Genomic DNA, 26,105 nt, shown 5'->3' on the forward strand with positions numbered 1-26,105 from the left:
CATTTGTCATCTCCAGTAAAACCCGTCAGTCTGACCTGACGGTCAGAGGAACAGCACTGTTCCCATTAGGATTAATATTTAACGCTGACTGAAAATCATCTTAGCGCAGATTCAAGACACAAGCTTCTTCCACCTCAACCATTCCTATGGTCGGTGCTACAGGATAAACATGTCTCCCCAATGCCTGGAGATACCAGGAAACAAGCATCATCATAAGACCATCACCAGGACACAGCTTCTTATTGAACTTACCTGTGAGGCACTCGGCTGTCTCAGTCGAGGTTTGTTTGCTTCTTTCCTTCATAGCTGCTCTTCACATGTCCTGTGTCCTTCTTCGGCCCTTCAACAGAACATAGCACATGTACATGCACCTTTATCTATGTGAGTCAGAGCGAGGTCCTCACATGTCTGCATGTCATCTCTTTAAATAGAACGTCTAAGGACAGTTGATTTCCTCTTGTATTTGAAGGCCTGTGTGACATTGGAGAACAACGAACCGCACATCTGCTGTTCAGCTTCAGCTTCGACGTGTAACAACGCCTTCATACTAATCTAAACCAACCTGAGGGTTGTTTGTGTGTGTGTTGTGTATAGTATAAAAGGGGATTTAAGTTCCTTCACACTTTACAAGGTCACATTTAGCTTTAGATATCACAATAACAAACTGATACTGGAGCTCTCTCCCTCTGAGTCTGCAGAAATAGACTCGTCACTGTGCTCTAATTGTGTCCTACTCAGCATATTGAACATTATGAGGGATCAATTGTCTCTCAGCTGCTCCACCATTAACCTTTTTACTGACTCATCAGCTTTTTCCCTCACAGTTCTCTTTGTCTTTCAACTTACTTATTATTCACTACGGGCACAAGGAAACACAGCAGCACTCGCTGCAGCGAGGCATTGATCTGGTTTCTTAGTCATTTGCTAAATGTTAATCTAAAACTCACTCTCCTTTCAGCTTTGTTTTGGTCTCTACCGACTCCGTGAAATTGGCTCTGTTTCTTCTGAAAGACTTTCAGCTTTAATTCAAGAGGTCTGAAGTCACTGAGCACCTGGTGGACGTGTGGATTCCAACATAGGATAGTGTTTTCATGCTTTCTCTGTAGCTGTATCTGTTTCCAGCCATAACCGCAGGAGCCTTTAGCGTGCTGATGCTGGAGCTATTTCAGACTCAGTCGTAGTCCAAGTGATGCGTAATTGTTATTTGGTCGTGACTTTTCTGTCATTCAGGCGTGAAGCTGACACGTTCAGGTGCTGTCAGATTAATGCAAAGGAGTGCGGATATGGAACAGGCTACAGTGGTCGTCTGTGTCAGCCCTGGGAGACACGTGCACCTGCCCCCACCTCTCACCTAATGTTAGCTGGCATCAGCTGCAGCCTGTCACTGAATAAGCACAGTGGACTTTCATACGCCAATTAACACAATCCCCTCAGTATCTGGTGATAAAGAAATGTTAGCCAGCTGAATGTGGAGGGAAAAATACACACGTCAAACCCTCCATTTCCCGTCAGTAGTTGAAGTTGAGTCAAGTAGCTGTCACCTGTCAAACTGTATCCAGTACACACACATCACCCGCTGCTTGACAGGGAATTCATCTCAACTATAACTCTGCAGAGGACGTTCACACTTGTTGCGCTGAACTCTACAAGTGAGGGATCCGACTTTTCCAGAAGGGAGCTCGTATCAGTGATGGAGGAGCTGAGTCGACCCTGCAGGAACTTAAGAGATGCAAAGAGGGAAGACGGGCAACGGTAAAATACAAGCAAATGCAATCTGTGTCTCTTCCATTTGTCCCCACGCCACGACCGCCCACGATGCTATTAGCAGTCTCAACTTGCAGAGCCATTCAAGCCTGCGGCACATGATGCCCCTGCCTATACGCTCTGACACGTCTCATCCAATTCGTCTCATTCCACAGTGTGGTGATAGAGAAGGTTAAGAAGAGCCTGTGGGCTGCCGCGGTACACTGACCACAGCCTGTCTCCTGTCGGCCTCCCAGTGCTGTCACTGAATACCAAACAGCCGCGATCTTTGATGGAACTCACTCGAACTTCCAAGAAATAAACAGAAGGACGACGGCTGTGTGTGTCTGCGACTGTGTGTTTGTGCTGGATGATTATCTTTGGCGTTACACACAGAGGAGGGGTGTGTGTTGGGGAAGAGGATATTGGTTCAGCCAGACGATGAAACGACGTAATTAAATTTGTGCATTTGAGCTGTTTGCCATAGTGAGCTTGTTGCTGGGAAAACACAATTTACTGGTTATGAGGTGTGGATATAGTCTGTTGATTGTAATGTAGGAATGATGCAAACAATATTTATAAAAAGGACAAAGTAACATACACTGTATGCATGTGATTCAGATGATGACCAGCCCAGCAGTAATTTGAGCAGCAGTTCACAATCACGCACTGTAGAGTTCCTCAGCATCAACCAGCTCCAGTGTCGCTGCTGCTCTCGTCTCTGGTTTCTAAGGAGAATGTTCACATATTCCCTGCTGGTCCAGTGTCCTGCTAGAGATCAACACAGTGTGAAATGAAGAACCGCTGTTATTGACGCCATCACATTTCCAACATGGCCGTCAGGTTGTAAAGACTGAACTGAACCGACAGCAAATCAAAGCCGTCAGCAGACCTGTTGAAAACCATGATCTGTGACGGAACCAAAAAAAAAAAAAAGAAACCCACAAGGTTTGGAATAGACTGTGGTTTCAATTGAAGCCTTACCACACCTGACCAGAGAGAACAATAGATACACACACAGGTAGTTAGTTCACCAGCTAAACTAAAGGTGGCATCTTTACCTGCAGGTTGATTTGAAGTAGACTGATGTTTCCGTCTGTATCCAGCTGGATCAGACTCACCTGGAGGAGATGACTCTAACAGCCTCATCGAATTTACTACCTGGCAGCTTGAGGCCACATCTCAAGGTTCGACTGTGCGTATGCATTTGAAAATCCTTTCAAATGATACTGTTATTACGATCACCGCAGCTGGAACTGTGGTGTTTAACCTCTAGTTACCTGCTTTTTGTTCCTCTCACTATTAAACACGTTCAGTGATGTGATCTTTACCTTTGGTCTTTTCATGGTGTCACAGGACGACAGAATTAAACCTGAAGGAGTTATTAGCCACCTCAGATGGATGATGAGGTAAGAAGCCTATGATTCACCCATAAAGACCTGAGGAGACGTATTTCTTTGTCACTCCCTGCTGGACATAAGATCACAGCGACTTCCTCAAGCCGCTGTTAACACTCCTGCTGAATACAGCTGCTGACGTTCACGTAGCTTTTCAAAAGCTCAACCTGGGCTCAGGAATCCGCTTGCGTGTTCCCGCTGAAGACTCTGACTCTGGTCAGTACATATCTGTACGTTCAGTACAAACTGGGGATGCACTCGTAGACAGGCGGTGCAGTGTGACTCGGTGGGAACCCCACTTATTGTTGCTCGAGGGCCGGTTTAGCTTGATTCCAGTGGGTGTCTTGGTTTTTTCACTCTGAATCTGAGCCAAGTATCATCTGCAGCTATTTCCTCAACACTTATCCTTTCTGGGACACCTCAAGTCTTCTGACTCAGCTGTCCCTCCTACACAAATCCCACTACACACTCACGTACACACAAACTCAAGCTTAGCACAAATGTTGAAGACAGCACATATCACACCCAAACAGCGTAACTAAGCCGACATGGACCCTCTTATTTTTCCGAGTTATTGCCCATTAATCGTCTTTACATAACTTAAAGGGGTTCCTGCCTGGATGCCTGACTGGTTAGTGTACGGCTGCCTGTAGAGCCGCTGTGGAGAAAAGGTCAGAGAACGGTGAAGGAAGGATAAGACGGCACAGACCGAGTCTGAGTGGTTAGAGACTCTGACGATTCCAGGTAACGGACGTCTGCACAGTAAAAGTTACTGTAGAAGTCAGACAGTACAAAAAAGTCAGTGAACGTCCTGATCAGTTCATCTAGTGGAAACCAGAGATTCACTTCAGACAGCAGCTCACATGTTTGAGATACAACTGTTAGTTTGCTGGAAGAGTCTACGAAAAAAAAAAAGAATTAGGAATCAGGATGTAAACACCTTGATGCTGTTGGCATGAACATCACCCACATTTCCCGAAACACACTGTCCCTCATTTTTTCCTATGAACTAGTAATTGGCCTAAATTAAGAAAGGAAGCCTCTCTCTCTCTCTCTCTCTCTCTCTCTCTCTCTCTCTCTCCATAACACCTGTAGCTAATTCAGAACACAAAATAAGTCAGGTAATTAGAGGATGATGCTGTCTCTGCCAGCTGCTCTCCTCCTGAGGCCTTTAAAAATAGGATTGGATAGTTTGTAATTGAAGCTTTGAGACTTTGACAGTTTGGGTGTAACTCTACAGATTCTCCCCCTGGTCTACGTAGACTAGAGTCTGACGACCCACAGTTCCACCTCAGGCTCGGTCCAACCACTGCCCACGGAAACTGGCAGTCAGATCAGCTGTTTGTGCTGTTAGCACATCACATTTAGCTGCAACAGTGGAGGTTACCTGCCAGACTGACCTTTGACCCACAGCTGTCTCTGAGGAGTCTTCAGCCTCACCTGGCTGCAGGTCCACAGACTGATATATTCCAGCTGCTATAGATAAAGTTTTCTTTAATTAGCTGCTGCAGACTGTTAGACAGCTCTCTAATTCCAATTCAACAGTCTCACAGTATTTTCTTGAGGATTCATCTGTTTTTTATCTCCTTCCATTTCTCTTAGTGACGACAGGCTGAACAGACACATCTTTCATATGATGAGTTCAGCAGCAGTACAGCGGTGTATATATGACAGTTATAGATATTCATTCAGTTAACGGTGTTTTACAGACGTGGCACAAACACTGTCATCACTAATACACACTGTTTTTCTCCTGTTTAGTTTGTCATGTTGAACAAGATGCTGACAAACATTTGGTTTACAATAAATGTGCAGGTACTTTAAGTAATGTTAAGAAAAATGTTTTTGTTTTGCTGTTAATAACAATTTTGATTAGTTTGTACCTCACTTGTAAGTCGCTTTGAATAAATATAAAAATTTAAATGTCACTTACATGTGAGAAGAACACATTCAATTTAAATAAAATCATTATAAATTAGTCTTAGAAACGAGTAGATTCTGCAATCAGTCGTTAACCAGTTGTTTGTGTGTGTCTCATATTACAGAGGGTGTGGATGTGGATCACGGATCATCTCCGAGAATCTGTGTGCACACCATGAGCAAGAGGTCATCGCCACCCGAGTGTCCTGGTCCAGTTTTGCTTGCTGTGAATCTATGAACCACACTGACTGGAATAACAGCTTATTTCCAACATCCAGAGAGGCAGCAGCACCACGGGGCGCTGAAGGCTGGGAAACCTGAGAAAAATGAATAAATACTGTTAAATACATTTTTATTTCATGTTATGTAAAGATCTACAGTATCAAAGGTGTGTGAGCAGCTCTTTTAGTCTCCAGCTCTTTACGGTTCAGTGCACACTTGAGTTATCAGTGTCTATATTTGAACAACTAGTGATGTATGCACGGTCTAAGACACATTGGTAACACTGTAAAATGTAAAGTGTTGTAAATACTTTACAAGCAGCTTAAGATAACATGTTTTAATTATCATTGAGACTAATTTCATTTTAAATATTTGAATGACATAAGGTAATAGTAGTTTGATAGTTTCGTGTTAAAGGAATTCATCTGTGACCTTACAGGGACCTACTGTGTGCATGCGTGCACCTGGAGAACAACTCCCATCCCCTGAACGGCGAGTGCGCCGCACAAATACGAGGTGAAATCGAATTAGTTTCCAATCATCTGCTGTGCAGTCACAAATATTAAGCTTGTGTTACAACTGTCGGATGTGTCGCTAATTAAACAGCTTGCTTTCTGATCACAGCGATCCAGCAGCTGTTTCAATTAGAGTCCAGTTAAACGTCTTTATGAGAACGCCCAAGAAGCCGGAGCTGGATGTTGTGTGCTCTTTATTTGGAATTTCACTCATTAAAAGATGATAAAACTGTGGATCGGCCTCATGCTCCACAGCAACACAACAACACTCTGCTGCAATGCTTTGTCACTGAACTTCTATATATATATATATATATATATATATATATATATTCTATGTATCTTCTATGTATCTGAAATATCTTTTACAGTATTACCAGTGTAATATGTAAATAAGAAACTGAATGCAATAATAAGCAAATCATTTAAAACCTATTTTACTGAAAATGGTACAAAGACAATGTATGATATTGATGTAAGTCTTGGTGTGTATGTAACATGTGCTCGCTTTGACGTTAATGCCAGCAACACGTTGAAAAATGCTGCGACTGTGGCGTGTTTACCACTGTGTTGCATCACGTCTTCTTTTCCCAACACTCCCAGCATTTGGGAAACTGAGCAGACCAATTGCAAAACAATGACTTCATTAATCATTCTTGCTTGTTAGTGGCCTCTTTTCTTTTGTTGTGTGTTTTAATGTTTTAAATGGGGGGGGGGACTCCAGGCCAGACAGAGCAGTTTAGCACCCTGACTCTCTCACTACAGAGATAAACTTTATTAGACCTGTATATATATATATATATATATATATATATATATATATATATATATATACATATATGTAAGTATATATGTATATATTCCTTTTCCAAAGGAATAGAGATGTTTGACTTGTCAGGACTGTTTAGCAGCTGCTATAGCTGGAATCAATCAAGAAGCCATTATTCAATGGTTTTTAAAAACACTCATCTGGAAATGGGCTGTGGCGACGGCAGGTAGTGCAGACGTTCCTCTCTCCAGCACTTCCCAGCTCTGCCTGGGGGAGTCCAGAGTGTTCCTAGGCTAAATGAGATATATAATCTCTCAGTGTGTTCATTGTGAATATACCTGGAAAACCTCCAGTGGAAGGCACCCAGGAGACATCCTGATCCACCTGAATGGTCTCTCTCTCTGTCTCTAACGTGAAGGAGGAGCAGCAGCTCCCTCTGGATATCTGAGCTCCTCGTCCCATCTCCAAGGCTGAGCCTCATTTCTGCTGCTTGTATTCATGATCCCGTTCTTTCCATCGCTCCTCACATCTCATGACCGTGGGGAAGGGTTGGAAGGGTAAATTGAAAGCTAGTGCCCGCGTTACTGCTGATGCCCGTCTGGAGCTCTATTTTAGCCTTTACCTCATGTCCTTGAGACAGTTCGCTGGTTGATTGGCATTTTTCTAATACGGACATATAAAGCTGAAAGATGTGTGGCCATTAGAAATGTGTGTGATTCAAGTCCAGGTATAAATATGTCATCTGAGTCACGCCACAGGAAAAATGTGTTAATAACCACTCACCCAAATTTGAATGATAAAAAAAAAAAAGCTTTCTGCTACTCGTGGACTTGGTTTATGTGTTTGGAAACAAATCAGTGAGTATAAATAGATTTCCTTAAGGTTGTCAAGTTACACTTTTCATGGGCATCTTTAACTGTATTGTGGATCAAAGAGGTTTCATGATCAGACCAGAGGCGACCGTCTCCAGACTTGAGTCTTACCTTAACTTATTTAAATGTGATATGATAATGTAAAAATGGAATATAATGTTGTTATTTTAATGTAAATATGTAAAGTATTGGGGTTTTAAAGACACTTTCCAGAGCACATCCCTGCAGCTCCCACAAATCAGACCTCCCTGTCTGATCTATTGCAGCAGGTCACGAGCTGGTGGTGCAGCCATGAAAAGAATTAGTAGTTAGCAGAACAAAGACGCACAGAGACGTGATTGAATAACATCTGGACTCAATGAGGGCGGAGAGCAGATTCCATGTGATGCCAGGTTCTGCTAAGATTCCTGCAGACTGAGATGGAGCAGGTTGCAAAGGAAGTGAATTTAAGGATATTGAAAACAAAAAAGAGAGGTTACTTGAAAGTGAGGAGGACGACAATGGGAAGTGAGGTGGACAATTCATTTTTACGACATCCGAACAGGTGGTGTTGTGTCGGCGTTCATTTTAGTAAAATGACTTTTTGTGACAGTCGTCCAGATTTGTTTAAAGTGATATTAATGACAGAAGTTGCAGCTGCAGCAACAGATTCAAATGAAGGATCCCAGTCCCCAGCAAACCTAACAAACTGTTCCCATGGAGACCGTCGTCACGGCTGGTGTAGATGCAGCAACGAGTGGAAACGAGCGATGGAGTAATATCTGACTCAACGCACTTCAGACACGTCACATTTCTTCTCGTCTCGTGTCGAGTAGCCGCTGTTTCTTGCTGAGGTCGTTCAAAGTTTTCTCCCGTCCTTCTTCATTTGATGTGAGGCCCAGTGACGCGCCACACTTCAGGGCTCTCATACTCACAGCCACATGAATTCATGTTGGAAGATTTTGGCAAATACTGTGTGTCTGCAGATGAAAGACAGCTCTGCCACAGAGAGCTTGTGTTTGTGTTTTTTTTTTTTTTTTTGGTTTCTCCTTGTTCAGCCTGAGGATGTCCTTTTGTGTGTGTGTGTGTGTGTGTGTGTGTGTGTGTGTGTGTGTGTGTCAATGTAAGAAACACAGCAGGTGGGCAGCCAGAGAGACAGAGGCAATGAAAAGCCACAGTGGAAAACAGTGTCTGTATGTGTTTATATCACAGTGGCTGTATTCTGACTCACAGGCTCACACACACTTGTCTTAACATGCGCGTACACACACACACACACACACACACACACACACACACACACAAACACACACTCACACACCCTGTTTGTGTGGGGTTTTAATCAAATCATGGCCGTCACCAGGATATTGAGGGAACTACAATGCTTTAAGTCTGTGGTCACATCTGTTTACACATACATGAGCACGTGGCCAGAAACACCAGAGCTGTATGTAATGTAATTTCAGCTTGACCTCTCTGTCCCCTACACACACACACACACACACACACACACACACACACACACGTACAGGCTCCCCGTGGACCAGTTTAACTCATCCACTGCAGTTGTGTCCATTAGTAGTGAAAGTCAGTGTATCATCTGTGATGATACGTTGATGATATGATAACTCAGCTAGATTTGACTCGTCATAATTTAATTAACATTTTTATTTAATAGTGTTCCACAGGAGTTACATTCGACCTATCATCCTCTCTTTGGCATTTTCTTTCTCCTCCTCATCCGTTTACTATCACCCCACTCGGTTGTGTCCCAGGAGAGAGAGAGAGACATGAAATTCACCAGGAAACCTGAAATCTGCATGTACAGAGGAGCAAAGCAGGTCTTTATCTCACCTCCCTCATTCCACATCATCAGCGTCACCTTTTTTCTTTCCTGTATGTTTGTCCTGTTATATATTCCAGCTTTGTTCTTGCTGTGGCACCTACGTTTCCATCTTGTGGACTAAATAAAGTCATTGAAATCGAATGACGTTACAGTCAATTGCACACATGGAAAATTCTTGCGCAAGAAATGAAAAACAGAGGATGGGGAGATAAGTTCAAACCCCGGCTCCTTTCTTGCCTCCGTGCAGCTTGGCAGGCTGACGTTAGCGTGACTGTTGGATCATGGATTTCAGAAAATCTCAAAAGGGTCAGGCGCTGGCCTCACTCGCTAATCCAGCACTGAAAAGGTGTGAGGATTCTCACAGCGCTCTGACGAGGACAGTGTATTCTGTTCCCCTCTTAAGGTCCTGTCTGGGGTAGACGGTGAGCTCCTCAGCACTAAATCTAACTGGGTAAACATTCAACAAATGGGTTCATAAAGTGTCGTCTGACCGAGTGCTCTGAACTGATGCACATTAAATATGTGTTAAAGGACAACAACGAAAACGTATCTCGTTAACATTTGACAAGTTCAGTCGTCATCAATCAAAAAATTGCTTGATGCCATCAAACGTTCAATAATCCGTCACGACTCCTGCCCTGACTCAGATATTTTGCTTTCTGCTTTCATTATTTCATCATACCCTGCTCCACCTCTTTCCCACATCTGCCCTCATCCTGATTCTGCCACACCTACCTTCACCAGCTACCTGGACTCAGTCTGTATTCCTGTGTATACCTGTCGTCCTTGGTTTCTTTGTGGACACACATGAACGTAGCCAGTTTTATTTCTCTCAGTGTGGAGTCCTCTTGCCTCATGACATGTTGCACATGTTTGGACTGTTTTGCTGTTGATGAGCGCTGCCTGTTTTCCCCCACTTTCTGCCTTTGTTTGTTTCCTCCACTTGGTTGCTAAACCTTTGAACGGCTTGCCTGCTGCCAACCTCTGTACAGATTGTGTTTTTCGCCTCTGGCTTCTTATTACAGCCTCGAGTACTAGTAAGCATGTTTTCAGTTCTCCAAAAACTGTGTTTGAACTTATCGACCTGTGTGTTATTTGACAAAATCGGGACGTTATCAGCTATTGAGCTGTCAGAATATGTGGGTGAAGGTCGTCTTATTCACTGGATGATCAATACCAACGCTTCATCTTAGAATATCCATATGTCTTTTTGTTTTATGTACTGCTGCACAGTTTCAGTAGTCAGAGAACCTCAACATGTATTCTTCCACTTTTTCTAAAAAGCACTTAAAAAGAAATAAGTCTACAATCTTGAAACAAGGCAGAACAGCGTATCACTTTAAATATCAAGGAAATCAACCCTGAGGCGTTTTCCTTTCTCAAGCAAAGACATTTTGAAAACACAGGGATAGATTAGATGGCGGGTAATGATTCTAACTTTAAAGATTAGATTTTTTTTTGTAATCACATCGCTCCCTTTCTCGTTTTAAGCCAGAAAATGGTTCTGAAATATCTCATATTTGATCAGGCCCACACCACAGATCTGTTAAAGAATTGGTGGCAAAATGGGAAATACACTGGATGACTTTTCACTCTTGCACTTAGATCAATGTCGGAATTCTTCCTGGCATTATGACCCAGATCTGATGAGGCGTACAGCAGTGAAAACGTTCGATGGACATACCTGCACTGACTTTCCCTGATTTTTCATTTCAGTAGAGTTTCCTGCTGTTCTCCACTCAATGGAAGGATAATGAATTATATTGTGATGAGATGCAGATGTGTGTTCAAGTTCACTGGAGAACAAAACAATCTGTTTTGTTTGACTAAAATCTTTTCTGAAACCTGGAGCAATGATTTCTACACACACAACGTACTGAGCAGTGCCTTTCAATATGTGTGGGTGGAAATATTTCTTTACCGAGACTGATCCATGTAGGAGGACTGACGATGATTGTCTGTCAGTGTAATGAATGGACTGTTACGGCTGTCTTTACTGGCAAACTATCACTTACATGACTCCAGCTCTCGTTTTTCTCTGCTATTGTCTTTGTGGCATCATCTACTTTTTGTGCTGTAAGCAGCTTTGATGTGAACAGATCCAGTAATGAAGCAGCTTCATTTCATTATAGAGTAGCGACGTGGCGATACCAGAAATGTACATTCTGTGCTCGATACCAATCTTAATACCTGAGCACACACACACACACACACACACACGCAGCTGAATGATAACATTGGATACATGGTGGCGTTATGAGCAGCACCGACACATGCAGTTCAAACTGTAACATGCCAACATATAAACATTTAGAGATTACACTTCAAAAGTGCCAAAGAATTCAAATTAAATGAAAAGTTGCAGTTTTTAGTAAGATGGGGGAGATAACAAAGTGTGTTACTCTGTGGGAGGCAACAGCGACACCATGTGGTCAAGTTAAGCTCTGCAATCAGATGCTGTGAGCCACATTTGTATACCAGCGTTTGTCAATTTAGTCATCTGGGGCGGCTAAACCCAGTAGCTAATCCAAGCTTTGTGAATAAAAAATTAATACATTTGAAATGTATTGAAGCTGACTTTGTGACGTCTTGAATGTTCCAGTGTAATTCCAATCTCTGCCCGCTTGCAGTTTTATGCACCAGTACTTCCTTTACATGTAGCGCCCTCCCCTGAGTTAAGGTTAGGGGCTGCAGCTGGTTAGTGTAGTGGTAACATCACCAGCTCCCATGTGGAAAACTGGGTTTCAAATCCCAGCTGTGACCCCCCTCGAGTAGGGGTCTTTAGGCAAGACCTCTTCACGTTCACTGTACCGACTTGTAAGTGGCTTTGGTTAAAGTGTCTGCTAAATGTCTTTACAGAAACCTAGGTCCCAATTAAGCCACATGCAATCCATATGTAAACCTGTATGGAATCTGGTCAGCGGATATGGATAAAGGTATATATCCCTGTATAGTGTTAATGTTTCTGTCAAGCTCACTACCAACTTTTTACTAAGGTATGATTGTTATAGTAAATATTAGTTAAGAACAAAGTGTCTCATAATTACGAGAACTACTCATTACTACACGTTTTTTTCTTCTTAATCTTACTTGACCTACAGTATCTGCAGCCCTTGACACAGCGCCACCACACCCTCCTGGCTTCACTCTCTGATTTGGGCATCACAGGGAGAGCTCTGGCCTGGCTTAAGACCTGCTTGTCTGCATGTGCCTTCAAGGTTCTAACTCTCACCACCTCTCCACTGGTGTCCTGCAAGGCTCAGTTATTGGTCCTCTGCTTTTTTCCATCTATACCACATCCCTAGGTTCCATTATTCAGCGATCCATTGCTATCTATAACGGTATACATAATACTTTAACATATAAATAACATATACGCAACATATTTCCATACAAATGCAGCGAGGGAACTAAAGAGAATCCCATTTTTATTATTACTCTCCATGTCATTATTGTCCTTGTTTTATTCTTGGGATTTTGTTCTACCTTGGCCGAGTCTCTTTGATGTGCATTCATTTTGAACTCTGTCCTATTCGTATTCCTCCATTGTTTTATTGTTTCTTATCCTCTTCTCCTCTCTGTCAGCTACACTGACAAACTTTATCCTCTCTTACTCAGAACAAATGAAGAGCAGAGATCCGTCTCTGCAGCGCTGCTGCTGCTCACCGCTCCTGAATGAGGGTGCGTTATGCATGCTGTGCTCTCTCGCACAACGAAGCAAAGACCAGCATGCACCTGTCGTAAAACACACAGGCTCACGCATGCATTATGCTTTATGCATTAAGTCAAATTTCGGTTTACAGTGGACTAGAAAGAGAGATTAGAAAAAAAAAGAAAACACTTAAACATGCACAATCTCCATTTGTGTGCGTGTTTTTCTTCCTTCTCTGTTTCCCTTTCTTCTTTCCATTGTGTGAGTGAGTGGCAGCTAATGAGGTGGAAGTGGGTGTCATTCTGTGAAGTCTCTTATGACTGTGGAAATCTGTGACAGACTCTTGCGCTGCATCATTTACTGTGTAAATGCAGCAGCAGCTATCCAGACCAGATCTAGCTGTAACAGTTGCTGATCAATGCTCCTTAATCCCTGTAAAGATCATCTCTAATTTTATGAGGGTGACCTCTAAACACACACTCACATACACATGCAGAAGCATCAGTTTCTGGAAGATCCCACAGACTTACCTATGAAAAATCCAACTGCATTACAAATACATAAGCCCTCAGGCACACACACACACACACACACACACACACACATGCTTGTTCCCAAAACAATGGGAAATGACATAACAGTCGACAATTTATTTTCAATTGTTTGTGAAGAATGCTGAGAAGTTGGTCCGTTTTTTTTTTCTGCCATGTTTACATCTAGTTACGCCTGCTCGCAGAGAAATTCTCACATTTAATTCAGTCACAAGAGAAAATGTGTGCCACCAGCTTCTAATTTTTCAATCCTACACTGTAGTTTTCATGAATATTAAATGAACGCTGTTTCAAACCGTTTTGTTTTTTTGACTTCTTTAGTGGTTCAGTCCTTTGCAACAAACATTGACCTTATTGATAGAAAAGGAGATTCTGACCTGTGGGGTTAAAAAGGTGACAGCTGTATATAGAGGAGCATAAAAGGCCTTTCTGAGTGTCTGTGTCTGCATTAAATTAGTCCACCTGCATACAAGCTGTAATTAGATAAGTGGCAAACGACAGAATGCATTAAAAAAAATCTGATTTAACTGACTCTAATTTCTATCTGCACCCTAGTAAAGACCCCCCTACTGGGAATGTGTGCATCGGGTTTTCTCTCACACACAGACTGTTATTTGTTTAATCACCAGTTGTTCTATCAGCGTGACAAGTTGAAAAAAAACCCCAAAAACATATTTTTTCTTCTTCTTGCCAAAGGAGTCGATTTTTATCTACAAAGACTTCATCGTCTGCAGTTTCTCTGTGATTCATATCAGACAAACAAAAGTTTGGCTCAAATTCTTGGTTGCTGTCTTGTTTTTAATTAAAATAGCAATTTAAAAGAGCAAAAAAAGAACCACTAAACTAAACGATGGCTGCGAGCTGCCCACTGGGAGGTAGCCTGTGTTAGAAAAAACAGCTCCGCTTGAACGCTTTACGAGAAGGACCTGAATTTTTTGTTTAAGTTACCTAACAAGCCACAGTAGTTACTAATCACTTTGCTGATATGAGTGATTTTGTTCTGCACACTCCACTCATAGACTTATAGTTCTGCTTTTTTGTCATCTAAGCAATCACAGTTTAAATGGTCCTCCAATGGCGGCCATCTGCCTCAACTGGTTGAAAACTTTATTATCAGAATCTAATCAGTTCATCCTTGAGTCCAAGTGGACGCTTGTGTTAAAGAAATCGCCTCAAGGTGTTCCTGTACACTGTTGCTCAGCATCATGTACTTTACAGGACAACAGATTTTTGTTTTGAAATGAAAAAATCTAAATCAGGATACAGGCTGCAAGACTTTTTCACACATATATTTCAATTCCCAACCTCTATGTATGAAGATCAAAATCCTATCATGACTGTTTTTTTTCCTTTTATTGTTCTTGTTTTTCTCCCTATTTTCTAGAAATAGAGTATATTACTCTACATATATATAGTATAAAGTAACATACTCTATTTGTCTCCCAATATGTCACATCTAAGCTGATAGTGATGCTGCAAAATCAGTGATAGGGATGATTCAGTATTTTCAGTTCAGTTTAAAGATACATTTGCACATGTACTGACCACCTCCAATCCTCAACCCAACCACATTGGAGCCAAGGAGGAGACAGCGAGATAAACCACCACACTCATTCTCTGCCCATTTGCAACATCCTGATAAAATACAAAAATTATTCTAGTCATTTTATAGGAAATTGCAATTTAGCAAGTCACTGTGATAAAAGTAATTTCGTTTTTAGAGCTGCCTCTGAATGGAATAAATTGTATGTAATAAATTGTATCATAGTTTCAGACAGTTGGTACTGCTGCTTCTGTGAAACATAAAAAAATGCATTGAAGCTCCCCAGTCATTGAACATATCCAAACCTGGTTGAAATAACATGTCTTTTAAGAAATTGTTGTGTCTTATTGGGTTCCATTTATGCGAGCACCAATTTATTTTTTATTTGATGGACACAAATTTTAAAAAAATAGTATTTTAAAGGTTCTTTGATGGTTCATTGGTGTGGATAACATTAAGGTCTGTATTACTGTTATTGTTTTAATAGATATTTTACATGTTACATGTTTATAGTGTATTTTCAAGGTGAGGACCCCATGAACATTAAGAAGCACTGTTGCTGAATCCTTTTTTAAACAAATAAATGGGCTGATACAACACAGAAACTGCACTGTTTTCTTTCACTTGGATTGTCTTAGTTGATGAAGGTGTTTAGAGGCTGAAATTTCACCTTGCATTATTTCCACGTGCACGCATTTGTTTGTTTTTGCAGTCTCTGTTTATATCCCCCCAAACAGACCTTGTGCAGATGTGCAGATAATACATGTCGCTGTAGCTCTAGTTGGCAACATGAGTTCCGCCATGTGTTGAACGTCTGCTCTTTGTCTTTGAGTGACAGCGTCTCTCTGTTTTTCTTCTCCAGACTCTTTGTTTGGTATTATCCAAGAATTTAACAATTAACGTAATTGTGCAAGTCCCTGTAGATGAACAACTTGTTAATCTGTTTTTAAGCCATATTATGAAAAGTAGATTTCTTTTTCTTCTTCTTTTTTTGCAGTCACATACAGTATGTTTTTTAATTCATATGCATTTATAAATTTTAAATATCTGTTTCAGTAAGGACAGGTACTCTGGGAAATACAAGTCTTTACTATACAGCTTGATTAATTCATTGTCCTCTGGCCTGTATCTGCAGCGACAGAAGGCCAAAGACATTGCTCAGCTTGGATCCCCACCTTCCCCTCCTGCAGCAGATGATGTTTGATGGCTGTGCTTAGGAGAATTGCTGCAGTGGTAGGTGACATTGACCCTGCCGCTACCCTTTGAAATAATGGATACTGGAAATCAGATGGAACAAATAGGCAGGCTGTGTTTTTAGCTACTGATTTATGCTGTTTGTGTCAACAGGGCTTTCCTGTCAGTGTGTAATGTGTCTCAAGTCCCGGTGTTGCATATCAGTTAGTGGCACACGCCCCCGCTGCATGGAAATAGATGGCACAGGGGTTAGGGAGAGAGAGCAAGAGCAGAACACATTTCCTGCATACCTCCCTCTTGCCTGTTCTCTTCGTCTCCTCCCTCCCACTTTGGGCTTTAGCGTGAGAGTGCCTCAGACACAGTGCGCTTCCCCCTCTCTCTCTCTCTCTCTCCTCCTTATGCTCTCCCCTCTCTACCTCTGGTGCGCTCTCTCTCTCTATCCTACTCTCAGTCAAAAGGGGAGATTCTCCGTAACCAGCTGTAGCTTTATGTGATCCTCACTGCTCCTCATCGTTTCATTGATGTTCTTTTTAATTTTTTTTTTTTTTTACTATAGATTTTCTCCTCTTAATCAAATTTCTGTGCTGCCGATGTCACAGCTGATATCCAGACTCTGGATGCTACCAAGGTGCACACAAGATAGAGGGAATGGAAGAGAACTTTTAAGGCTCCCGTCAGTGCACCTATTCCTTAAATCTACACACTTTGGATTGGTTCAGGCGCTGTCAACAATGGAGGGTTTTTGTTGTAGCGGATGACTCATTTAGGTTATCCCTCTCCTAAGAGACTGCTGTACGTAGAGTTTCTTTTCTTTCTTTTGTTCCACCTGCGTGTTTCACCTCTCGGATCTGTTGGGACTTTTATGGAGTGCAGAAATTTTGCAGCTAAGTGTGAAGTTTGGAGGAGCAAAGTGAGCCAAGGGAAGACTGATGGAACTGTAGCTGAGTGTTGAACCCTTGTGTCCAGGTAGGCAGTCCAGGTAAGACTGTGTTTGTTATAGTTCACATGCATGGTCAGATAGATTGGTAACTATCCATGAAGATACAATGGCATACACGTGTTAGGGACTGTAGTACTTTTCATAGCATACCAGACTGGTTAGAGGTTAGAGGTGACTGCAAAGTAATATTAACAGATTTTGGGACAGCTTGAGTTGCAGAAGTGAAATAGTTTCATACTGATTTATGCCTGAAATCACTGAGAAAGCTTGATTTGGATAAGGGGATATCTAGGACTGACTAAAAAGTTATTTTTGTTATTTCAACAGCTGCTTAAACTCTGATCCACTTGGCTTTTTTATTTTCTGACCATACTCTCGTCACGAGAAGAACTTGCATCATTTTGCCTGTGTACCTTCAGAGTAAGGATGCATTTCATCATCAGCCTTCAGAAAATCTGCTGATATAAATAATGCTCAGATGGAATATCAACCAATAAGTGTAGTTCTCATTTCCATCAGAAATGATTGCACTGTAAGATTTGCTGATTTTATCTGCATCAAGCAATGAAAATGCAACCTTCAGAAGCTGACCTCACCTTTACCTTCCTCATATTTTCTTGACATTTACATTCTGAATGTGTTCCAGAGCTATATTTAGATCAGGTTGTGGCACTATTGCTCACATTTAATTCAAACTGTTGTGCCACATTTAATTTTAAAGCCTGCGGTGAGATAAAGATACTAACCACTGGAAATATTTCAAAACTTGTCCATCTAATTTCATGACCAATTTGGAAAGACTTCTGTAGCCTTACAAGAACATATTGTACTTCATGGTGTTTTGTACTATTCCAAATGAAAAGATTAATGGAACACACATGAACTGAAAGCTATTTTCAGAGCTACTGTGTCAGTAAAATGAGAGATTTAAGTGAGTTAGTCATCTCTGCAACTATGTAAGAGTTCAGAGGAACAATTTACAAATGATTAGATTATTAGACTGACCCTTAAAGGTAACTTAACAGGTAAAGGAAACCTTCAAGGTCTATAATAAAAATTAGGTCTATTATAAAAATGTTCTCCCATTTACAAACATCCACATCAAGGACATAACAGTCCAAGACCAAGTCCAACTTAGAGGCCAGATCACATCAATTTATTTTTGTAAAGATGTCACTCACTCTTTGTTTTTCTGTTCCCACCGATTTAGAGATGACCACAGTGTCCATGGAGCCTACAGGGGTCCTCGTGGAAAGGGGTGCCAATGCCACCGACTCCCCTCTGAACTCACATGAAGACTCAGCTGCCACATTTACCATTGGGACCATCCTTTCCATCATGTGCCTCGTTGGTATCTCTGGGAACATCTACACCCTGGTGGTTATGTGCCAATCCATGAGGACTGCAGCTTCTATGTACATCTACATCATCAACTTAGCACTGGCAGATCTGCTGTATCTTCTCACCATCCCCTTCGTAGTCTGCACACACTTCCTCAAAGGATGGTACTTTGGAGATATAGGATGTCGGATTCTGATCAGCATGGACTTCCTGACCATGCATGCCAGTATCTTCACGCTGACAGTCATGAGTACTGAGCGCTATTTTGCAGTGCTCAAGCCACTTGACACCGTCAAGCGCTCTAAAAGTTACCGCAAGGCCATTGCTGTACTGGTCTGGGCAGCTTCTCTGATACTGACTCTACCGATGATCGTGAGCATTCAGCTAATGATGGTCGGCAACAAGGCCATGTGTCAGTCCACCTTGTCCCCACTATCCTACAAGGTTTACATTTCTTTCCTGTTTTGCACTAGCATTGTTGCCCCAGGACTGATCATTGGTTATCTCTACATCCAGCTTGCACGAACCTATTGGGTTTCACAGACGGAGACCTTCAAACAGACCAAGAAACTCCCCAATCAAAAGGTCAGTGCATCACAGAATGATGTTTTTTATACTACACAGGTGGTTTTATTTTACACACACTTTTCTGATGGTGTTTTGATGATGACTGGTATGGCCCACCAGTCATCTTTACATATTTGCACTTTCACTATTATTATTATGTATGTTTTAACTCTCTTATGAAAATCCAATATCAAGTCTTCAAGTTAATTGTCAAAATGACACAAATAAGCTCTTCTATCAGAGCTATAGAGATATGGACAGCACTACAATTACAACTCAGGCTACAACTCAGTTTTAAGGTGGATCAAGCCACATCATCTTAACCTTGACGTAAAAGCTGCATGTTAGCCACAGCACTGCCCACTTGTAGTGTGTATGTATGACAGAATGTAAAAAGACCAGACTCTGTAGAATTCATTGGTGTCGAAACACATAACTTTAGCCCAAATATTTTCTGATCTGATCTTGTGGTTTTCAGATTTTACAATGAGCAATTATCTCTCAAAGTATCTCGAATCATCTAAGCTGAAAAGACATGTTATTTCTCCATAATCCAAATGACCCCCAGTTTCCAAATGGTAACTCTTTGGATTGCACATTAAGGGGCCATTTTTAGGGGCCATGCCAAGTGAAATCTCCATCTCATTAATGGTTTATCTCCGTGGTCTTATCTCCCTAAAGGTGCTGTACCTGATCTTTACCATTGTGCTCCTCTTCTGGGCATGTTTCCTGCCATTCTGGATCTGGCAGCTGTTGGGTCAGTTCAATCCCTCACTCCCACTCTCCACCAAAGCCAAACGCAACATAAATTACCTGACCACGTGTCTGACGTACTCCAACAGCTGCATCAACCCGTTCCTCTACACACTGCTCACTAAGAACTACAAGGAGTACCTGAGGAAGCACAAGCGCTCCTGGACAGCTGGCGGCTACTTCAACAGAAGGAGCCGTTTTCAGCGTTCACCACGCAGGTCGCCATCTTCCAGCAGTCAGCAGTGTACCGAGAGCTTCATGCTCACACATACAGCCTCTCTGCGAGCTCATAACAGCAGTTTGTAAGGTAGGTATTTTGCAACTTTGTGGGAGTTTCTATCAGAGAAGAGCTTGGCTTTGATGGCTTATGTGATATAATACAGTAATAATACTGATTTTAAGCTCTGCGAACATGTTGGGTGTCTACTGTATCTCCTGGAGGTACCTGGTGCTTCTTGATATTTACAGTAACAACAAATATTTGATTGCATGGGTGATTCGGATGGTTCCCGAACCTATTCCCTTAAATAAACTACTATTGAAGAAAAAAATACTTTTTCCTATGGTTCTACACTGGTATGTTGTACTATTGAACACACTGATGTAATTATTATTATTACACAACATTATTTACTGTGTAATGTAAAATGTTGCCACCTGTTTCCACACTGTGAGGATTTTTTTTAAATGTCCACCTTTTAGGAAACTCTGTCTTTTTATATATATATATATATATATATATATATATATATATATATATATATATATACATGTGGAAAAATATTGTTTTATTGAAGAGGAAATAGCTAAAATATGGTTTTCTTTTCTGACAGTCCAACAGAGTGGCAGGCATTTTTCAACATAAAAGGGCTTTGTACAAATAATAATTAGGATAATCAGCTTGTGTTGTGGTTCTTAGAGAGAAACAAACTGGTAGCTTAGTACTTGGTAAATGATTGACAGTTGGTAGATGCATCTATGGGAATGTGCAGTTTGCATCATGGCGTCATTGTGAGCTTGTCTGTCGGCACTGTCAACAGCAGATGTCCTTTCAACATGTGGCTTAACAGTATTTTAATGTTACCATAATGAGCGAGCTGTGGAGTTTTTAATGACTAGTGTGCTCCTTTGGGATATTATAATATTTGAATAATACTGTATTTGGTTAGAATTGGACTTTTCTCTAACCAGTTTAAAAGTCAGGGGGAATCGCAAAAAACAAGTATTTATTATTTTGCCCCATCTCAATCAAGTCAAAGCAAGATATATTTGGTGGATGTTTTGTAAAGTCAGTTTAATACTAGACCAGTGAGAACATAATCACAAACACAAATTATTAAAAAACACTGTACACTGTATCAACACAGTACCAAAACTTTAAATGAACAGTTTTTACCATTCAGTCATTACAAGTATTAGCTGTGCTATTTCTGTTTCTTATTTACCACTTATAATAGTCAGGAATCAATATAAAGTTTGATTGTTTGAATTTTTGGCAAGGGAATAATCTTTGCTAAGTGTCCCACATTTTGCAAAACCAAAATCTTTTGTGTGCATGTTTCTTCCAATCTGCATGGCTGACTCATATATTAAATGGGTTTTAGATCTTAAATGTTGCTTACCGAGGAATCAGGACAAAATCACAGCGCAGCAGAGGCAATTGGAAACAGAACCTGCACACAAACACACATGAACACACACTTGCCACTGAGTCGCTACATACTGTAGAGTCAGGTATCAAAGCCATATATCTGCCACAGCTGAGCACCAACACATGATTCTCTTTCTTCTAAAGTATAAGTTTAGTAACTATATACGTAAATACTTTCAGAATGAGGGTCGTGAATAAGTCCAGTTTGACAGCGCTGTGTTTTCCCCATAATTTTTCCAACAAAACTAGACAATTTTATGTTCCACAATAAATTTCCTTTTCATTTAGTTTCATCCCGCAAGAGGGAAAATCCTGCATTCACCCTGTTCATAACTTTGCAGTAACATATTGGCAGTGCTTTACCCTCCATTACTGCCTGCAGAGAGAGAGTAGCAGTGAGTCATATACAATACAGTATTACCACTCTCAGTCTTGGAATACAGTGTTCTGAGTGACACCTACCATAATTCACAAATGTGGTTATTTGTGCCTGCACACATGGAGGCACACAGAATGGGACACTGGTGCACATGTGTCTCCAGTGTACTCACCACCTCCACCACTACCAGACCATTACTCTATGTGTGTGTGTGTGTGTGTGTAATAACCACTCTTATTTTTAGTGCTGAGCAGTGACACATTGGTTGGCAGTATTGCGTTACTCTTTACATTTAGAAATAAGTAGTTACACCACCTAACTAATGACTGTGACGCAAAATATGGAATGGCATGACTTTAAAGGCTCCTGTAAACCACTTCATCTAGCTAAAGATCTAGATTAGTAATTCAAGTTTCATTATATTCCACTAAAGTTTCTGGAGGTCAGCTTGTTTTCAGTCCTAACAGGAGACTGATGGATGTGTTCGTGTGAGCAGTGCACAGACTGGTCTGGGACGCTAACAAGAAAGTAGGATACTAGTGCCTAGTAGCTCCAAAGTGTTGCCTCAAGGTCTGTTTAGTGAGGATAACATTGGGCTCCTCCGCAGTTTAACTTATTGGATTTCAAAATGACAGGATCAGGGAACAGAGCAGAAACACAGTAGGTCATTTGAGGCCTAATTATTACTGGGGTAAAGGTGGAAAAGCGCCCAGATGCAGTACATGGATTAAAATCACTGACCAGCAGCGTGTTAAAGGCACCCCGCCTATGTTAGAGAAAGAAGCAGCCCAGGGTAGGGAATTAGCTGGGTTACTAATGTTGGCATCTAATTAGCCCACATTTAGAGTAGGAAACAGCTGGAGTTGGAGATTAATCCATCAGAGTGTGTGAAGGGTTTTGCAGTGAAAAATTGTACTATTGACTCAATGGGCTGAAAAATGAAAGTAATGCAGTAAATATCTTCACATAGTAAAGCAATGCAGTTCCTCGGTAGCTAATATGCAATCGACCAACAATTTGGCCTACATTTTAAATGTGTAATTGTAAATTAATGTATAAATTAAACACGGAAGACTCTCTTCCTATGTCCTGATCATTCAATACAAAGTTGTTGCTTCAAACAACCTCTAATAAGCAATCTCAATGTGGATTCATGTGCTTTGAAAACTAAACACAAGGGGAAATAGTCGATTTTGGTTAATGTACCATTAACAACATCCAGTTCAAGCTTTTAATCATAATGACATATAAATAATTTACGCACCCTGGAGAGTTTGATTTTACAGCTATTACAAATCTGGCAACACATCAACTTGAGCATGGTCTAAACATGTCCCTCACTGTGAAGGATTTTGTAGATTGACTTTGTATCGCCCTGCTATGGAATTACAGCCACTGTGGTTTATATGACAGGAAGAGAGAGAAGCACAGATTTTTTGTACATGATAAAGATTATTATGAAGATTATTTTAGTGTAGATACACGTTTGGCTAATAAAAACATAAAAACAGATAAAATTCTGTTCAATATTGATTTGTATCGATGATTATCGCAGGATACCAGCATCTTCCTCGTCCATCACACTTTGCTCTGCTCTGCTCGTTTGGTAATTGTTGGAAAATGGTGCAAACAAAGGCTGGCTCAGAGAGGCATTATCACAGCTCCTGTAGAGGATTAGTTTAAGAACAAATGAGCTATTGAAAAAGTCAGCGGGTCATGCAAATTGACACTGAACCCCAAGTTGCTCATTCTGTATAAGTGGAACTTGTAAGTTGCTTTGGATAAGAACACGCTGCTGCTTTGGACAATACACTGATAGTATCGAATTTTCCATGCAACACAGTTCAGGCTCTGTAGTAATCATTGCCCAGGCCGGTGAACACAGGAAGTGGAAGGAACCAATTGTTTTGGACGCTTACTGTTGAACACGTGAACTTTTATAAGGCCATGGTTTTAATATTCATTGCAGCAGTAAGGGCACGCTTAATTATTCCATACATATAAAGGATGAATATTCCTCACGCACTCAGGTCTGCGATGAAATGAACTGTTAAAGTGTCTCAGGAAATGAGCTGGGATGAGAGACAATGAGACAGTGGTTCATTTGCTTTTATATTGTTTTTTGTTGCCTGTTGCCATCAATGGCAACTTTGTACACTGCTACAGCAACTGAATAGAAAATAAAAGGTTTACAAGAACAGTGTCTGAATTAAAAACTAAACACTTCAGCCGGAGTGTTTTACATGGTCGCACATACAGTATAATATCTTCCAATATGATTATGAATGAACTCTACCGTATGTAGTGTGTTCTCAATGCACAGTAGTATATCTTGGATTTTCATTGTGGTAGAGACAAATGGAGAAAATAGGTCAGCAGGGGAACTGAGGATTTTAATCAAATCAATTTTTCTTGCAGTCTCTTTGTAGGAATTAATGTTGGTTGTGCTCCCAGGTAAATACTTTTGCCTCCAGGCTGAAATAAAAGAAATGAGGTAAACCTTCGTCAACCCAAGTGAATGGCAAAGAGAAATTCAAGCATGGAGTTTTAAGCAAAGCTAGTGATTTTGGTGTAGCGATGGCTCTATTGGTCTGTCAGTCTCCAACTTTGTTGAAATAGTTCTATGGTAAACTATTGGGTGTATTGCCTAGAAATGTGTTGAAGAATCGTGGTTCTCAGAGGATAAACTGGTTAATGGGTGATCTCCTTAGGGTTTGAAACATATCAACATCTACTTTGTGCCATGAACCTTTACAGTCCTTACAGGATGAACCTCTGTGAAATGCTTCAACATCTACTAGATTGTTGATGTACCATGCATGACTCATTTTCAAAACACCATTGTTTGCTGTTCAACCCTTCTTGTGCTGATTGTGGTTTTACATCCGAATAATTTCCACAGACAGAATAAAAACTACACGAACCACCACTGCTGCTTTTTTCTGTGAATACTATTTCTAAGGTAAGAGGCCACGGGATACATTAGAATCTTTATGTTTGGTTCTTTACTCATATGTGTAAATCAGGTGACTGACTAATCTATTTCAAGATCTTTATTTTATCTGTCTGGAACCAGTTGAGTCTCCTTTTTCAGTGTGTTTTGGAACATCATCCACTTGGAAAGTCCACTCGTGTCTCATTTTCATTGTCTTGGTCGATAGCCACAGATTCTTTTGACCAATATTACATATAATGAAAAAAGATAGACTCCCATTCTGTACCACCATATTTTCAGGTTCCTATGCCTGTTCTTTCAAACATGTTCAGATAACCTTAAACATATCTTTTCTTCAATGTCTTTTGAGCAAACCCTGGCAGAGTGCAATGTCAGTTGTGTTTACTGAGACAACTCTATGTGCTGCTTTCAGGTCGTGGTTGAGCACTTGAATCTTATTTGAATTTTCTTACTGCCTTGTCAGATCTTGTGAGGATCAGTTGATGGCCATTTAATGTTTCTTTTACTTGTAGATAATGGCTCCAATAGTGTTCAGACATCAGTTGTCAACCTGTGTCTATCTTATGTACCTCATCAATCTTCTTGCAAAGGTCTCCAGAGAGCTCTTCGCCTCTACACATCATTAGCTGTTTCTTGCATAACATCTTGGTAACAAATGATTTTTTGATGCTGATCATTTTTAAAATAGTAGAAGTATAAATAGCCGTGTGCAGTAACCCAACTGATTCTAATTAGCACAGGTAAACAAAGTAATTATTAGACTCCTCTGGTTCAGTGCTTGTTCAATACACACACTATTTTCCTGTGTCAGTCCAATTGAATGCACGTAACTCTTTTAATATTTGGAATGTTATTTCATTAGCTATGTTTCCTCATTTTAACATCAATGTCCGGTCATTATTTCACATAAAGAGCTGTGCTGGGAATTTAAATGATAATTAACTGATATGTTAAATATTACTTATCTCCAGCCAGAAACCTATCAGAAACCTGGGGATGATCATGGATGACCCACTGAGCTTTATAAACCACACTCCTCTGTCTCAAGGGAATTCAGATATGCCCTTTTCAACAACAGGAATAACCAGACCCAACCTTTTGGACTACACCACCTAACCTCTTGTGCAGGCTCTGCTCAGATCTAGTCTTGACTATTGCAGTGTCTTCCTTTACCATCATGCACCTTCAAATCCCTCCAAATGATCAAAAATGCAGCAGTACATCTCATATTTGATCAGCCTAAAAGCAAACTCGTCATGCCACTCTTGGCTGACTTCCTGTAGCTGCCCGCATCAGGGTCAAAGCCCTGACCCTT

The 26,105-nt window shown here is 40.9% G+C and overlaps 1 protein-coding gene across 2 annotated transcripts in view; it reads left to right on the plus strand.

The window, feature by feature from the left end:
• The first annotated feature begins 16,661 nt into the window (after positions 1 to 16,661).
• Positions 16,662 to 26,105, plus strand: part of LOC113155884 (urotensin-2 receptor) — a 34,361-nt gene continuing 24,917 nt past the window's right edge. Inside the window, exons 1-3 of one of the 2 annotated variants that reach the window (XM_026350607.1) lie at positions 16,662 to 17,182; positions 18,354 to 19,069; positions 19,733 to 20,111. In XM_026350607.1, coding sequence (XP_026206392.1) covers positions 18,356 to 19,069; positions 19,733 to 20,110 — 1,092 coding nt within the window. In that variant the 5' untranslated portion in view covers positions 16,662 to 17,182; positions 18,354 to 18,355 and the 3' untranslated portion in view covers position 20,111. The remainder of the gene's footprint in view (positions 17,183 to 18,353; positions 19,070 to 19,732; positions 20,112 to 26,105) is intronic. The other variant, XM_026350608.1, reaches the window with a different exon arrangement.

This window comes from Anabas testudineus, chromosome 19 (assembly GCF_900324465.2).
Source record: "Anabas testudineus chromosome 19, fAnaTes1.2, whole genome shotgun sequence".
In the NCBI taxonomy this organism is placed as follows: domain Eukaryota; kingdom Metazoa; phylum Chordata; class Actinopteri; order Anabantiformes; family Anabantidae; genus Anabas; species Anabas testudineus.